Source organism: Poecilia formosa, unplaced genomic scaffold (assembly GCF_000485575.1).
Source record: "Poecilia formosa unplaced genomic scaffold, Poecilia_formosa-5.1.2 Scaffold33, whole genome shotgun sequence".
Taxonomy (NCBI): Eukaryota; Metazoa; Chordata; class Actinopteri; order Cyprinodontiformes; family Poeciliidae; genus Poecilia; species Poecilia formosa.
The window spans coordinates 993,496-1,009,496 of NW_006799972.1; the positions used below are offsets into that span (position 1 = coordinate 993,496).

The following is a 16,001-nucleotide window of genomic DNA, read 5'->3' on the forward strand; positions in this document are numbered from 1 at the left end:
TGTGTGTGTGTGTGTGTGTGTGTGTGTGTGTGTGTGTGTGTGCGCGTTTGGGCCGAATGTGCGTGTGGCGTATTTATAGGTCAACCTTTGAAGCTTGAAGCTTGCAGAGGAATTTAAAAGCTTATCTCCACAATAAGGTAAATACAACCTGTCACTAAAAAAATGCTGTTGGGAATCAGTGATTTTTACTGTCACATCTAATCTGGTTTTATGGCTCCGGATAGGCTAACCTTCACCGGCTCCAGTACGGATCCCCACAAGATGGACAAAAGTCTGTGAGAGCTTGGTCATTCAACCATCAAAAAAAATAAATACAGGGAATACGTTCAGATTACAAAAAATCATTGATATGTTTTTGTCAATCTTCTTTTTTTGCTTCTATATTCACAATGATTAATATACAATGTTGCACAGGAATTCAGGGAATCTCTGCTTGGCTCTAAAGTTTTTCCTCAATAGCATTTATTAGGTCATTGTTAGCACTGAGGCCAGCATTTTTACTGCTATGCTTCACAGTTACTTGCTCTCATGGTGTCATCTCCAGCAGCCATAGGCAGCTGTTTTCAAGGACACACCTTTTTTTTACGACATACAGACGACGTTATGAAATGGCTGGTAAACATGGTGGAGCACAGAGCAGCTATAAAGTTAGCTGCTTCAACAAGGAGTTGCTGAGGGATAAAAACACTCCAAAGAGTGTGACTTTTTAATCAGAAACCACAAGACACACTACCTCAAATTAAAGATGCCGTTACTCAAAGTGCTAATAATGTAACGTATAAATCCAGTGATTAGATCAGTTTTGACTTCCCACACGTGGCTTAACGATCATGAATTGCTACTTAAAGGACCAGATGAAATGGGAACCCTAGTTTGTTATAGAGCTTTAAAAGTGACATTGCCAAATGGATCAATAATGTTTGACTTTACAGAAATAGAAATGGCAAATAGCTCTTAAAATGAAAACTAAACATGTGTCAGTTATTGGTTTCAAAGCGCACCATGGTTTTGGAACCGGTAATCTTTATGTTATCCTCCTCTTTTATCCTATGGTTCTTAGATTATTTAATGACAGCGTATAGTATTTCTTTCTGCACCCAACCAACCAACCAACCAACCAACCAACCAACCAACCAACCAACCAACCAACCAACCAACCAGGTTCTATTGTCTGTATCCAAAACTTCGACTTCTTAGTTGGGTACAATTTTCTGGTACTCTACCACCTCTGATTGTCATTCATTGTGTCAAGCTTTAGAAAGGTTGTAGATTTTTTTTACTTCCCTCTTATGACATCATTCTCTGATTTCATTTATGAAATTTTACATTTTTGCTTTTTACAAATTTATGCTTAAAATGTGCAAAACAAGCAAACACACACACACACACGCCACCCACACACACACACACACACACACACACACACACACACACACACACACACACACACACACAGATGCACACAAATTGATTTTATGTCTTTCTATCTTTATGTGCAATTTGCATTGACTTCCATTCATTTTTTTCATTTTACATAGCCTAACCCTTACCCTAAAGCTAACTATTACTAGTACATGCCTAACCCTAAACCTAACAAACTCAATTCAAAGCTAAGCCCTAACCCTATAACAGCACTTATTCTTACGCGGTTTGGGCTTTGGGCTGCATAAGGAGCAGTCGGTCCCCACAACGTCGTATTTGTTAGGAAAATGGTCCTTACACTGTTTCAAAAACAAGGCTACACACACACTCACACATCATCAATCCTCACCAATCTGTGCTATCTCAGACAGCAACCCCTATTCCATGGTGACAGTGTTTGGGATTTACTCCCGAGGTAGCCTTGATTCTTCTGGGGCCACTCTTTGTATGTGTCCTTTTTGTGTGTATGGGGATGAGTCAAACTGAGCATGATAAATGGCTCTTGATATCAAAAGCTTATCATGTGGCTGGTGAAAACACAGACTTTCTCCCTCACCCAACTACCACCTACTGCAGGTCCACTTAACAGTGCCCCAGCGATCAAATTACACTTTTGTTTTTGAGTTATAAATCATGCGCTTAAGATTAAGAAACAAAAACAAAAATAATAGTCCAGCTAATTTCCAACCACGGAGGCCTGTACGCCTAATGAGAGCGCTAACGATCACAAGGGGTGTGGAAGGCTTTAGTGACAAAGATCTGCTAATTTCAAACTCTGAACTTCGATCTGGCTGTGGAAAGACCGGCAAGTCGATACAGTACACAACTTATTTTCACAGCACAACATAGCATGCAGCTGTAACACTATACATTAATAATTACAATGTTCAAAGGAAAATGCTTCTTTTATAAAGCAGAAAATGTTGTGCATTGCGTGGATTTGAAAATACCTTTTAAAACTTAGACTGAAAATTAAAGATTAAAAAAATAAAACTAATTTTGAGGGTAGCTAGGTTGAGGCGAATGACTAATTGTAGATGCAGCCATTTTCACATTGATTTGTCCCTTTTTTTAAAATGTCCCTTTTTCTTTACCTCAGTTGGTTTGTTGTACCAGTGTCTTATTACAACTTAGGTCCAGTCTATATTGTTTCTTTACTGTTGTGTAAAGGGAGATGTTTGTTTTTTGAGGCATGAAAAGTAATTACATTTTTCTAAAGTTGGAGTGCTTGACTTCCAAAAATCTTTATGTTCAGCCATGCACTTTATGTAGGAATAAAGTGCAAATTATTTCACTTGTAAGTTTTAACAATTTTCGTAAAACAAATTTGCTAATCACTCGTTGTTCAAGAAACCTTTGAACAACGAGTGTTGTTCAAATTTGATTTGGTTCGAAATCAAATTTGGAAATTGGGACATAATGAGAAACAAAGACTTTCCATATCTTTTGTATATATTCAAAGTGAAAAGACGCTAAGGCAAAACTTTAGAAGAAAATGTAATAGTGTAAAATATCACAGTGGCACACAGAGTTCACAAAGTGTTTGATGTAAAAAAGAATTAAAATACTGAAAACAAAGTTGAACTTTGCATAAACTATAGAGATTTATTTTAGACAAAATAGCACCCCTAGAACAAATAGATTACATGTCCTAAATTATACATTCAATGCACACTGGGACAGAGTTAAAATATGTCAAACAGGGAGTGACAGAGGTTGAAAACCAAAAACAATGCAACTTGCTTTGGAGAGATATAAAGTTTATAAGTTTAGTTTCACCAACATAAACTTTAGGAGTGTTTATCGAAGGTCTCACAGTATTTCCACTCTGATATTCCATCAAACAAAGCAAAAATTGTGAACTCATGCTTTTAAAGCATTTAATTTTACCTGCAATTGTCTGTAAGTTAATATAGTTCTTCAAACTATTTTTAGTCTAATATACACTTACATTAGATCGTGAAGACCTGCTTTTACCCAAGGTGAGCACCCTAAATGCCCCAAACCAAACTGCAGTTGCCCACGTTTTAAACAGCTTGACGGTGGACTGCCAGAGAGTGCAAGTGCTGGAAATTGGAGAAAAAGACAGACAGAGAGAGGTTGTGGTATTTGTTCATTGTGTGATAAATATAGCAGGTGAGTGGGTGGAATAAAAACAACCCAACACTAGCAGGATAAGAGAGGAAACACAGGAGAAAGATATAATGACACCAGGAGCGAGGCAATATGACATGGAGATAATAATAGCAAGGCAGCGAGGAGGAAACATAATGACACTTAGGGAGAGATGCGATGAGACTAATACAGAGATAATTGTGGTGAAAGTAGAATGCGGGGAGAACAGGAGGGATAAGGGGATGAGCAGGACAAAGGTAGGAAGAGGAGAGGAGGGACGACAACAGCAGGGGCAATGGAGATGGAGACACTGAGCAGCAAGCAGGAAGAGATGCATTGAAATAAAGTTGGTGATAATATGGATGTAATAAAGAGTCGATGGTCAGGGGCTCAGATGGAGACAGATAGATTGAGTGGGGAAATGGAGGGGTGTGTGTGTGTGGGGGGGCACAGATAAACATAACATGGGACAAAAACAATGATTTTGACTCAGAGATAATGAAAACAAGGATGGGGTTGAGACAAAAGAAGGGGGATGGGTTTATGGAGGGGATGAGGAAGATAAAACAATGGCACCAGAAAAACAGACAGCAGATTCCTGTCCTCTCATGTCCTGTCCTCTCCTCTCTACTTTTTCATTGCCAGTATTGAATCACTGCAGTCAATAGTTCTCCACTGCGTAACTTGGAAAGATGCATTTGATTTGTGGCCCAGGACGCTGTGGAAAGAAGAGGCAAGCGTTTGATTTATGAGTCGGGGGACCTTGTGGTCAGGTTCTATTCGGGCACCTCACCTCTTTTGCTTTATCTCAGCAACAGAAATTTAACAGCCTGCGCGAAACAAAAATTAATCCAAAAACTCTTTGTAGACGCCACATCTGGCTAGTCAGAGTGGTTGAACAGAAGTTAATTTTTAAGAGCAGAAGGCTTGGTGTCAAGTTGCTTTGGTTTGTTTGCTGACTGGTGGTGGTTTTCACATGAATGGCGACCTGGGCTGGCCTATCTACTTGCCACTTCCTAAACAATTAAAGTAAAAACATGAGATTCAGGATAACATGCTGTGCAGTCTCCCTACTCTCCGTAACACACAAGGGGGGCGCCTTCTCACGAAGGCCAACTCCTCATTGCCTGCATATCTATAAAGCAACAGAAAATGTGTTCAAGGCACAACCTGATAGATTAGTTATATTTATTTATCTATTGCTTTTGAACTTCCTTTCACAATACAATGCTGGGTATCTGTCTGTTGGGTCCAAAGTTGCAGCTGTTGCATGTCAACCGATCTGACCAGTGTTTAGCCCTGTGTTTTAGTGAAGACTGGTGCAGACCGTATGCTGTGTATGTATTCATGTCTGCAGCCTGAGTGTCCATGTGCTTATGACAGCACACTTTTATCTGCATGTGTTTGGAGAGGGCTATTTCACACTCATCTTTCAGACACAAAGATTGTTTGCTGTCGCTCACATTGAGCACTTTTCCTTTCTCCATTTCTTACCTGTTAATAGCTCAGATGGACTATTTTGTCCAAGTGAAGCAACTAAACAAAAAAGGAGCAAATGAAAAAAAAATTGTTCATCTGATGTTTAATATCATAAGAAGAAAAGGGGCATATAAGGTAGAGGATAAAAACTACTGAGAGAGGGTAAATGATTGGAACGCCAGCACCATTTCTTAATCTATTTTACGACTGTAACACGTCATCAGACAAAAAGTGTGCAGACTTTCTATTCAGATCATTTTCTCACTTGTCAAATTGTAATGATCCAAACAGCAGAGTGTGCCTATTTTGGCCAGAGAAAATTGAGCTTGTTTATGGTTTGCTGTTTACCGGGTGAAAGGTCACCAAACATTAACTGACTGGTTAATGTTTGGCCTCCATCCGCAGGTGCTTCAAGGTTGCCTCTCCAAAACATTTTTATTAGATTTTGTAGTGGTGGCACAAATTAATCTAGTCATCCAAAAAACACAGTTGTTTAGTTTTACACTGTGAAATTTTGTGTTAACTTATCATTTTGTTTGTAAACTTTATGTAATGAGGAAGAAAAAATCTGAGATTAAAAATCTAAAAGAGAGTCGTGAGCTATACGCCAGCAAAACGAGATAAACATAAAACAATTTGAATCTTTAAAACATCTCAAAGACGACATGTGATTTTAGTAGAACTGTGCAGTGAGCTTCAAACCAATGTCATACATTGATTGAAATTCATTTAAACATTAACAAGCACAGATTTGTAAGATGACCTAATTGCTGTAATTTAAAAACAAAAATAATGCTGTTTTTGCTTCTGCTCAAATACATGTTCACCTATTTTTTAAGATAATTCTTTGACATTTTGAGACGAATCTTTAGTGCTTTTGAAGACAGTGTTAACGTGCATGTTTTAGAAGATATTTATATATTTTTTTAAACAATTAATGTGTAAAGTGGATCCATAGACAAAAAGAATATATAGTTACATTTATTAATGGTTCTAAAGAAAACATCCATATTGTGCAGAATATGGCATTTTTGTTCTAAGATGAGATTTAGCTGTTTGTAAAGTAACATTAGAGACAAGGTAAACACATGTAGTATAAATGAATGACCGTCCTCAGTGGCAGATAGGCTGTTTAGTTAACACTAAACTGAGAAATACCTCTGGCAACTTTCTACAAGTTATCTGAGATATCTGTCAAATAAATAAAGAGTGGGGGACTGTGCTCCTCTGGCAGCCAAAATAAATCTGTGGTTTTACAACCAAAACAAATTACAGTATTTCCAGACAGTTTACCTCCCCACTGATATCACATACAGCTGACTGACAGCTTGCAGCTACAGGAGAGAGCGGCTAAAAATGATGGAACGTCTCTAGGATTTCATTGAAATCGAGATGAACCACTGGAAGGCTCTGATGCAATTTTTTGTTTGAAGCCATAACTTTTTAAAATTATTTTGCAACCTGAAATCAGTCCATGCTGTCTCTTTACTAATAAGGGTTCTTAAATCCAGACATGAAAGACTTTCTTCAGCTGCAACAACAAGCTGACATTGGTGATGCTGAGTGCTGAAAAAAAAAAAAAAAAATTACACTCGCGAAACATCTGAAGAAAACCCGAAAAACAGGAGAAGAGCTTGATGGTAGATTTACTTAGAAGCTAAGCAATGGACTTCTTAAAATCCCCTAAGTATGGTGCTACAATATGGCTTGCTGCAAGTGTCTGCTAAATTCTGCTTATCCCATCTGCTCAAGAGGAGGCAGAGGGGGGATCAAGCAGCGGAAGGGATGGCAAAGCGAAAGAGAGACAACTGAAGACAGAACGAGAGACGAACACAAACACGACTACAGGGGAGAGAGGTGAATTGGGTTGGAAAGACAGCGGAGAACAATCTGAAATTAATCTGGACACTCCAGATGGCTTGAAGTTTGTGTATGTGCATGTGAGACACGCATGTATACATGCTTTCCTGTAACTGGCAGCTTGTCCGTTTTAGCTTGTGTATAGAGATCAGTAGCTTGTGTATTTATGGGCTTCTGTGGATTTTGTGCCATTTCACACCAATGGGAACATCTGTTTTGTTACAGTGAGCATTGTTTTGATCCTGTTTGATGAAGAAAGACAGAAAAACATGCAAAACGTCTCGTATTTTCACTCCAAAGCCCATAAAAGCACATGCATTGATGCACCAAAATCCAGCCANTCTGTGGTGTCATGGTCTGTACTCTGAATCCAGGCATCTGAGTGCAAACCTCGGTTGAAATTTTCATGCGTTGCATCTCACATCATCAACTTTGGAACCTCAAACTGAAACAAAGCAGAGAAGTTCAGTTCCTGTAGTGTAGTGGTTATCATGTTTGCTTGACATGCAAAAGGTCTCTGGTTCAAAACCAGACAGAAACGGTTTTTGTTGGTTATGCATCTCTTGGGGTGCAGTGAGACAACAAGAGTCTTCCTCTTTTGTGATGGTTCATTTGCCAATCGACTTCAATGTCGGCTTCTTTGAAATCGAAGCTACTTTACTTCAATTACCAATTGGCAGTTCTATGGCGTAATGCACATGTATCAAACTCGTGGCCCCCCCAGCATTTTATAGGCCATGGAAACTCAAATGCAATATTTAAAACTTCAATACATAAAATCAGTTATTTAACAATATGAGGTGGTGTTTAATGCATTCCTTCTCTAACACACCTGGACCATTGACTCATTATAAGCCTCTACAGACCTGAATGAGGGAAGTCAACCTTTTGTCTGGGGTGTTTTAGCAGGGATGCACTCCTGATCTGTATCGTCAATGTGGCCCGTTGAGGGTGGCCAATATGCTGAAGTGGCCCTCAGTGAAATTGAGTTTGACACCCCTGATATAGATGTAGGGCTGCAGGGGAACTGGTGCTTATCTTAAGGGTGAGAGGTGGATATGTCATCCGTCAGTCCTGCTTTCCTTCCTTTCTTCACTCCCTTCTTCCTTCCTTCCTTCCTTCCTTCCTTCCTTCCTTCCTTCCTTCCTTCCTTCCTTCCTTCCTTCCAACTAAGAACAATTTAAACACATTTTTCAAATCTTTCACATTTTTGGGCTGTTACGATAACAAATTTTGCTGGACAATAAATTGTCCAAGAAGTTATTGTGATAAACAATAACATTGTTGCTTTGAGACCATTTTCAAGCAATACTGTGGTAATGGCACAGTAATGCAAGAACACATTCTCAAGGTTCAATAAACTTTAAATTCTTATTAATATTTAACACTCAGACATTTAAAATATACTAAGTAAATTAACAAAACAACAGAAACAACAAATAAAATGGAGTAAAAACAAAATTTTCCTTCAAAAAAGTGCTAGCTGAGACAAAAGCACCAAACTTAAGATTTTTGTCATCCAGTTTTTTGGTAGAAAGAGAAAAACAATAAATCATGCAAATGGAAAGTTTGTTTTAATTCATCACGTAATTGATTTGTTTCTTATTGTGACAGGCCTGGCTGTGCATGATAGGACCACAAACTATGACCTGACTAGTAACAAAATATGTGATTAACTTCCTTTGGCAATCTTCATAAATGATATTGCATTGCGTTTACAAGGATCTGGTGGGTTTCATTGTACTTCTGTGACTGGGTTGTGACCAAGTTGATTGTTACCCCTTGAGTGCACAAAATACCTGAGTGTGGGAGTAAAGAAAGGTGTTTTCTCCCTGACCCCAGGTTATTAGATCAATAGTCATCACTATCTTAGATGCAATTACTGCTGGGTTTTATGTTGGATTGCCTCACACACACTGTGTGCTACGTGCTCCGTTTATACTTCAGATGGAAGTCTATTTAGAGCGTTCATGAGAAGAAAGTAGCAGAGCCGAAATAATGGAGAAGGGAGGGAAAAGTGCTTTAAGGAGTTGTTGATATGGGGAAAGAGGAGAATAAAACCTCAAAGACTTGAGGCACAGCATGTCACAGTGTGACACCTTTTTGTTTTCCCACACTGTCAACTTATTCCAGGCTGCATTTCAGAGGAATGTGTTGTACTTTTGCCTTCAGTACAACAAATTCCTGTCTTAAGTTGCAAGTGACTTCTTAAAAAATATGTTTTATTCTGTAAAAACTTACAAGATAGTATTAGTGTTATTTAATAAAGCATTGATGTTGGAAATTGATAAAATTGGATTCATATCTTTTGTGAAATATTTTTTTTAAATATTAAATCTACAACATATTAAACTCTGCTCAGTTTTTTCCTGTGAAATTCAATTGACGTTTTTACAAAAAACAGAAGGATTTATAACTAATCTTCAGTCTGTTCTAATAAGCTAAGACCACTATAAGAATATTTTTAGACTCTATATTGTGTTGTAGGAAAATCGTTTTCCCTAAAAAAAAAATAAAAATAAAAAAAATAAATAAAAAAATCCTAATATATTTGTTCTCATCTCTCTCTTCCAGCTGATTCCTGTGGTGGTGTAGTCCAAGGCCTGAATGGGACCATAGAGTCTCCTGGTTTTCCACATGGCTATCCCAACTATGCCAACTGCACATGGCTGATAATAACAGGCGAGAGGAACCGAATACAGCTAACCTTTGTCACGCTGGCACTGGAGGAAGACTTTGATATTGTATCCGTCTACGATGGACAACCATCGCCTGGCAACTTAAAAATGAGGTTTGAAGTGATTTTGATATTTTTACCTTCTTTCTTGCTACTGTTTTCTGTTCTTCCTCCTCTGTGCTTTATAATCTATTGATTACAGTTTGAGTTTGTCCTGCAAATTTGTCTGCTTGGTGTTAACGTAAAATATGGCGTTCTTTGGCCAACGGCCTAGTGTGACATTGAAAAGGATGCGGATCGCAGCAACATCAGTTTAAAAGTATACTTATGTCAGTTAATTTTCTGGTTTTTGCACATCTATTGAATGGAGAGTTGGCACCTCCAGTTTACTGCTGTGAGAAGGGAAACCATTTTATGAGCACAAATCCTACTTACAAATTTAGATAATTTACTGTATTCTGACTGGTTTTGGCCAGAGAAAGACGGGACTCGCCCAAAGGACTATTTATGCAAGAATCATCACCACTGCAGAAAATTTCCCTGGAATTAAAAGTTAAAAGTCACATCAAATAACATAAATGGCTAATTTTACATGTAATTATTCACTTTTTGCCACCTTGAACCTTTGTTTTATGACAGAAATATGACAAGAAAAGGAGGCAGATATTAAAGTCTTCTCCCCAAAGTTATTTCACTCACAGAGGGTTCAGGTGGGGTAACACCTGGACAGATTCCCAGTTCAATAAAGACTTGCATTTGCCAAGCAGTCATGAACACAAAAGTCTTAGATCAGCATAGTGTTGCTTGTTAATGTAACTTTCACTCCTTTTGGATAAAACATAACCCATTAATGTCAACTCCACACAAAAAAAGCGCAACCTGAGTTTCAGACCATCACAACTTCAAGCTGTGCAGCATCAGTGTCACACAGCCTGCAGCCTCCAAATACTCTCTGATCTTAAGAGTTTGGTAACGTCGTTAATATTTATTTGAAGAAGAAATTATGGCTTTTTAGTATCAATTATGAACATCAAGTCCTCTTATTGTGTCACTAAAAACAGACTGATTGCCATTACTCCCTCAAGCTGCAAAATGATTAGAATCATCTCCTTTTGCAGCTTTTCAGTGCTAATTTAGCATTGTTTCGAACAATTTCACAAAGTTATAGCTAAGGGACACCAACTGTTTGTCTTGATTAACTTATAATATTCAACATCAACGAGTTTGTGTTGACAATAAAAATCAGCGAATAATTTGCAAACTCAATATCCACTCCACTGTGTTGGATCCACTTTCCTTTGAGATACATTTAGAACGGGGAGTCCAGTAACTCCTGAGGAAATCATGAAAGGATGAAGATTATAAAATACTAAAGCTGCTAATGTCGGTAACATTGTTAAAATAAAATAAACTCACTAACTGTAAGACAGTTGATATCTTCATGATCATCTTTTCATACATTTTGCCTGATCACAGGTATGGCAGGAATTGTTTTTAATGAATTAAGCTGTTTATTACATGACCAGCCAATAGAGAACAATGTTAAGATGTCAGGACAAGTTAACCAAAATAAAAGACATCTAGTATTTAAGACATTGTTACTTATTTTCTCAAAAGAACCTCAGGTTTTAAGGAGCAGATACACAGTTTGTTCTTGACCTTTAAAAAATACTTCATCCCACTATCAAGGCTTTTCTATTTCATGGGCAGTAATATTTGATATTTAACGACTTATGGCAATAAGTCTTCAGAAAGAAAGTGTGTTGATTCTGTCTGTAGCTCCACCATGCTACGTATTGATTTAGATTCCCATAGGAATCATTAGTAGAATTAGTAGAGAGACAATTAGACCTTTCTCAGATGGACAGGATGAGGATGATGGAAGTAGAAAGGTTTGTCAGGAAAGCATGTTGAAATGTGAACCATAACACAGATATTAACATATTGGCGTTTGCTAGAACATATAGTATAAAGTTGAGTGAGGACAATGTAAATAACAGATATGCCCAGAAGATAACCATTTCCTGTCAAACTGAGTCCTTAGGAGAACAGAAACTCCTCTACTTAACAGTTTACACATTCACCCAAAACAGTCACTAATGCACATCCATCCATCCGTCATCATACATGGGAGAGACGCTGGTGCCTGTCTCCACCTGTCAACAGGTGAGAGGCGGGGTCACCGGTCCATCGCAGGGCAACACAGAGACAGACAGGACAAACAATCATGCACACACACTCACTCACACACGCACACACACACACACAAGCACGCACACACACACGCACGCACGCACGCACGCACACACACACACACACACACACGCACGCACGCACCTAAAGAGAGATCAATTAACATAACCTTGTTTAACGTCGTTTTAAAACTGCACATTAAAACCACAAGGAATAACATTTCAAAAACAAACATTTCACAATTTTTGATTGATTTTAAAATTAATATTTTATTGCAGAAATCCACCGACTGTGAAAAGCATCCAAAGTAAAAAAATAAATAAGTTGAATTCTATCACCAAGGATTCAGCATAAAACCAAATGCAGGTTATTCTGTTTTGCATGTTTAAAATTTCTTTTCATCACTATGTAAAAAAAAAAAAAAAAAGTAAAGATTTTGTTGTTTCGTCTGACGATCAACAAAAACGCTCAGGGATCTGTGAGGTCTTGATGAATGGGCAGAGTTCCTGCTTGGTGAAAGAGGAAGGAAGGAATGCTAATATTGCTTCAGAAAGGGCAAAGAGAACAAAATATACAGTACAGAGCTGGTAAAATAAGGAAATCTTATTCATAGTGCTCTCTGTGTGTAGGAGGGATGAGCTGGGAATGCACCAAGTGGAGGGTTGCTGGTACAGTTATTTTTTTTTTTTTCTTGAAAACACTTCACAGCTATGTCATGTGTCATTGTTTAAAAGACATTTTGTTTCTGGATAGATGAGAATAGCCTGTTCAGCTGCTGATTGAAATAAATAAAAATAAAGATCCTGTCTCCTGTTTTGCGTTACAAAAAGCTTAAACTGCTGAAGGATAACTTATAAAGATATTTTTGTGCAAGATAATAGCTTACATCAACACAGAGGTTGTCCATGACTCAAGGCTACAAACAGTGTTTTGAAGTTTGCTTTATTTCAATAAATCGACCATTTGCTCCTTATATTGTTTCTCACCACCTTTTTTTCTAATTCATTTTTTTGAACAGTTTGTTTGTAATTTCTTCTTCTAGCAATAATAAATTAAACTAGAGAACTGGCAGAGCAATAAAAAACAAAATTATCATCTCTTCCACTAAAGCTTAAAAAAAGGTGGAAGTGAGAAAATACTCTCAAACATCAGAGCATGTTTGTAGCCTTTTATTAAGCAACGTAATATTTTTTATCAGTCTCGCAGGAGAATGAAATCATATTTTCTTCCTCGTCATAATCTACGGTGGCAGAAGCTAATTTTATTAACCTGTGCTTAATTGTATTATTATTCTGGTAGAGTTGGGAGAAGTCCTAAACATGCTGTGTTTTTCAACTGTCTACTCTTCAGAGGCAGAAGAAGGACTAAAAAAAGGATTTGTCTGTACTTAGTTGCTCGGCCCCGATGAGATGCGGCAAGATTATTTCATTAGATTGTTAGTCTCAAGAGACACAATACAGATTCATTAACTTATTAGCCACTTCACTTACTTACTTTCAAAGCAGTTTATGAAAAGCCCAGCCTTTTATTGACTGAAATTATTTTCTGTTAAAACAAAGAAGATAGAAGAGATGTGAAAATAAAATGATGGAAGCAGAGAAGAAAGAAAAAGTCATTCATATTTGTACGTGTGTACCACCATCAAATACAGGTGTATCTAATTAAAAATTAGAGCATGGTATGAAGGTTCATTTATTTCAGTAATTAAATTACAAAAGTAAAACTCTTATTATGTAGATACATTACTCACAGAGTGCCATTTTTCAGCCACTCACAATTATGTTTGTTTTGGTGACAAATTTCACCCTCAGATAAATAATCAAATAAAGTTCTGATGCAAAAAAAGTCGGCCTCCTGAAAGCACGTCATAACCTGTACAGCGTGTGCCCTCCATGCAGTGTTTTGCATAAATTCCTACATTGCGGAACGAAGGCGATAAGCTTGTGTTTCTGTCGAGTGCTACAGGAAGCCCAGTTTGATTTAAAGAGCCCTTCATCTCGCCCGCATTGTTTTGTCTGATGTCTCTCATGTTCCTCTTGACCCCATTAGCTACTTTCACTAAACATTTCCATCATATACCTGCAAAGATGAGCCACCTCTGGGCCGCCTCTGGCAATTCATAAATCACAAGTGCGGATCGTGATATCCCGCAAAGATGTAACCTTTCAGAAAGTGTGGAACAACAGGAGGTGTTGTCATTGGCATTGACAGCAGAACAATCTGTGTTGAAAGTCTTCCCGTTCTATTCTTCTCGAAACAATAGCCTCAGATGCACCAGTTGTACATGTTGTGTTGTTGTTAAATGATCTCACATATATTTAGACGGTTCAATTCTCTGTCCTTCGCCCAGGTGGGAAACTTCTGACATGATCTCTGATTCAGCTTAACATAAGGAAAGCAACAGTTGTGGCACCGACTCCACCAACAGTTCACACTTTTGTGAATCTCACTTTTCTTTCCAGTCCTCAAAAGGCTGTGTTTATCCTTATTGTTCATGCATCGTTCTGTTCTACCAGTTATTCTTCCACTCAACTTTTTATATGTGCCGGTGCAGCACTCTGAACATTTTGCATCTTTGGGAATTACTTTTTTTTTAGATGCAAATGCTCATTTTATCTAATGAGCTTTAAAACAGATTGTTTTGATGTTCAGAGATGGAAGATGGAGCGTGTCAAAATTATTTCTTCCTTCCTGCTTCTTCTTATGAGTGTATCCTCAGCCTCATCAAGACACATATAGCATATGCATTACATAACTATAAATTCATTACTGAAAGGAAAAAAAATAACGCTGCAGATAACTGCTTTGGCAATGAACTGGGAAAAGATGCCAGCTGCAACCGTACCATGCTACGATTTACGTCAGCTGCCACCAGAGTTATTTGGTACCTACACTTTTTTGAGTGAATCAAATATGCTAAGTGTATTTCAAATGTTCCTCCAGGCCCTCAGTGTAAAAATAAATAAATAAATAAATTTTAAAAAAGTAGAGGACTGGTGTTTTTGTAGCTTGTTGCCTTAAGTGCAGTGAGCTGTTACAGTAAGTCTATTCCCACAGCTATTTAGACCACGTAAGAGGTTCTCTATTTTCTCAACATAGCTCTTCTGTTGATGTTAGCACTTTTCTCAAAACACTATACAGGGACAAGTAACATATTGCCTAGTTGAGCCCACTAACCAGTCTTCGTTTTGGCCCCTGGGGTCTCCAAAGCACCGCCACTCTTGTCATATTCAGCTATATACTTAAATTTATGTCCACTATCAAAGACCTTAACTTATCTTTACGTTAAATAAATTGGGCTGACTGTATAGGACCTGATTTCAATTATCCTTTTGTCATTGCTTGTCTTCCTGAGCTCCAGTTGTTGGTTAGCTGAAAAATCCTCCTCCTCCCTCCTGGATACTGTGAGACTTGCTGAAATCAACCAGTCAAGCTTGTCGACATGGACAGTGCAATGAAGCTTTAAGGAGCTGCCTTCTCTTTCTTTGCTCAAACAGAGGTGCACATAAGGCATGGGATATACTCTGTCTTCGTTTTGCACTCACTGGTTTTACTGCCCTCAGAGTTCTGTGTGGGAAACACTGCAATATCATATATAGAAGAATTGTTGAACTGCATCTGTGCCCCCTTCTTACCAGTCCCTGCTGTGCGTCAGCAGCTCTAACTCTGCTCCATCCCACTCACTCTGATGGCTGATGTCAACAGTGTGAAAATATTTATCTCAAACTGAAGAGCTTGTCTCTTACTCAGACATTATTACCTCTGTTATATGTCTTAGAGTAGAAACGAAACATCATCCATCCATCCGTATCCATATCTATATAGATGTGTATAATTTTAGATGTAGATCTATATGCGTAAATCTCTATATATATTTCGATCTCTTTCTCTTTGTATGTATATATGTGCACTCACACAGCTCTGTAAAAAACTAAGAGCCCTCTGCTCTGAACCCCACTGGAAGCCTCCTGGTTATTCCACCACATGTTGATTTCTGAACTCTTTCTGAGTTAAAACATTAGTATTGTTGTCTGTTAATACATAAGAATTTGTTTTCTTTGCATTATTTGAGGTCTGAAAGCACTGCATCGTTTTAGTTATTTTGAGCATTTCTCATTTTCTGCAAATAAATACCAAATTTTTGCTTTGACTTTCGGAGACAAGTTGTCAGTAGTTCATACTCAAACATAAACCTATGGAAGTACAATCAAATAAACTGATAATTTTCAGATTTTTTTCCAGAGCTATATATATA

At 37.8% G+C, this 16,001-nt stretch overlaps 1 protein-coding gene and 1 non-coding gene across 2 annotated transcripts in view; both read left to right on the forward strand.

Annotated features, from left to right (window-relative positions):
- Nucleotides 1–16,001, forward strand: part of LOC103136602 (CUB and sushi domain-containing protein 1) — a 444,439-nt gene that overhangs the window by 100,205 nt on the left and 328,233 nt on the right. The window contains exon 2 of the mRNA XM_007549920.2: nucleotides 9,451–9,667. Within this exon, the coding sequence (XP_007549982.2) occupies nucleotides 9,451–9,667 (217 nt within the window). The remainder of the gene's footprint in view (nucleotides 1–9,450; nucleotides 9,668–16,001) is intronic.
- Nucleotides 7,345–7,417, forward strand: trnav-gac (transfer RNA valine (anticodon GAC)). The gene has a single exon. It is a non-coding gene; the product is annotated as a tRNA-Val (tRNA).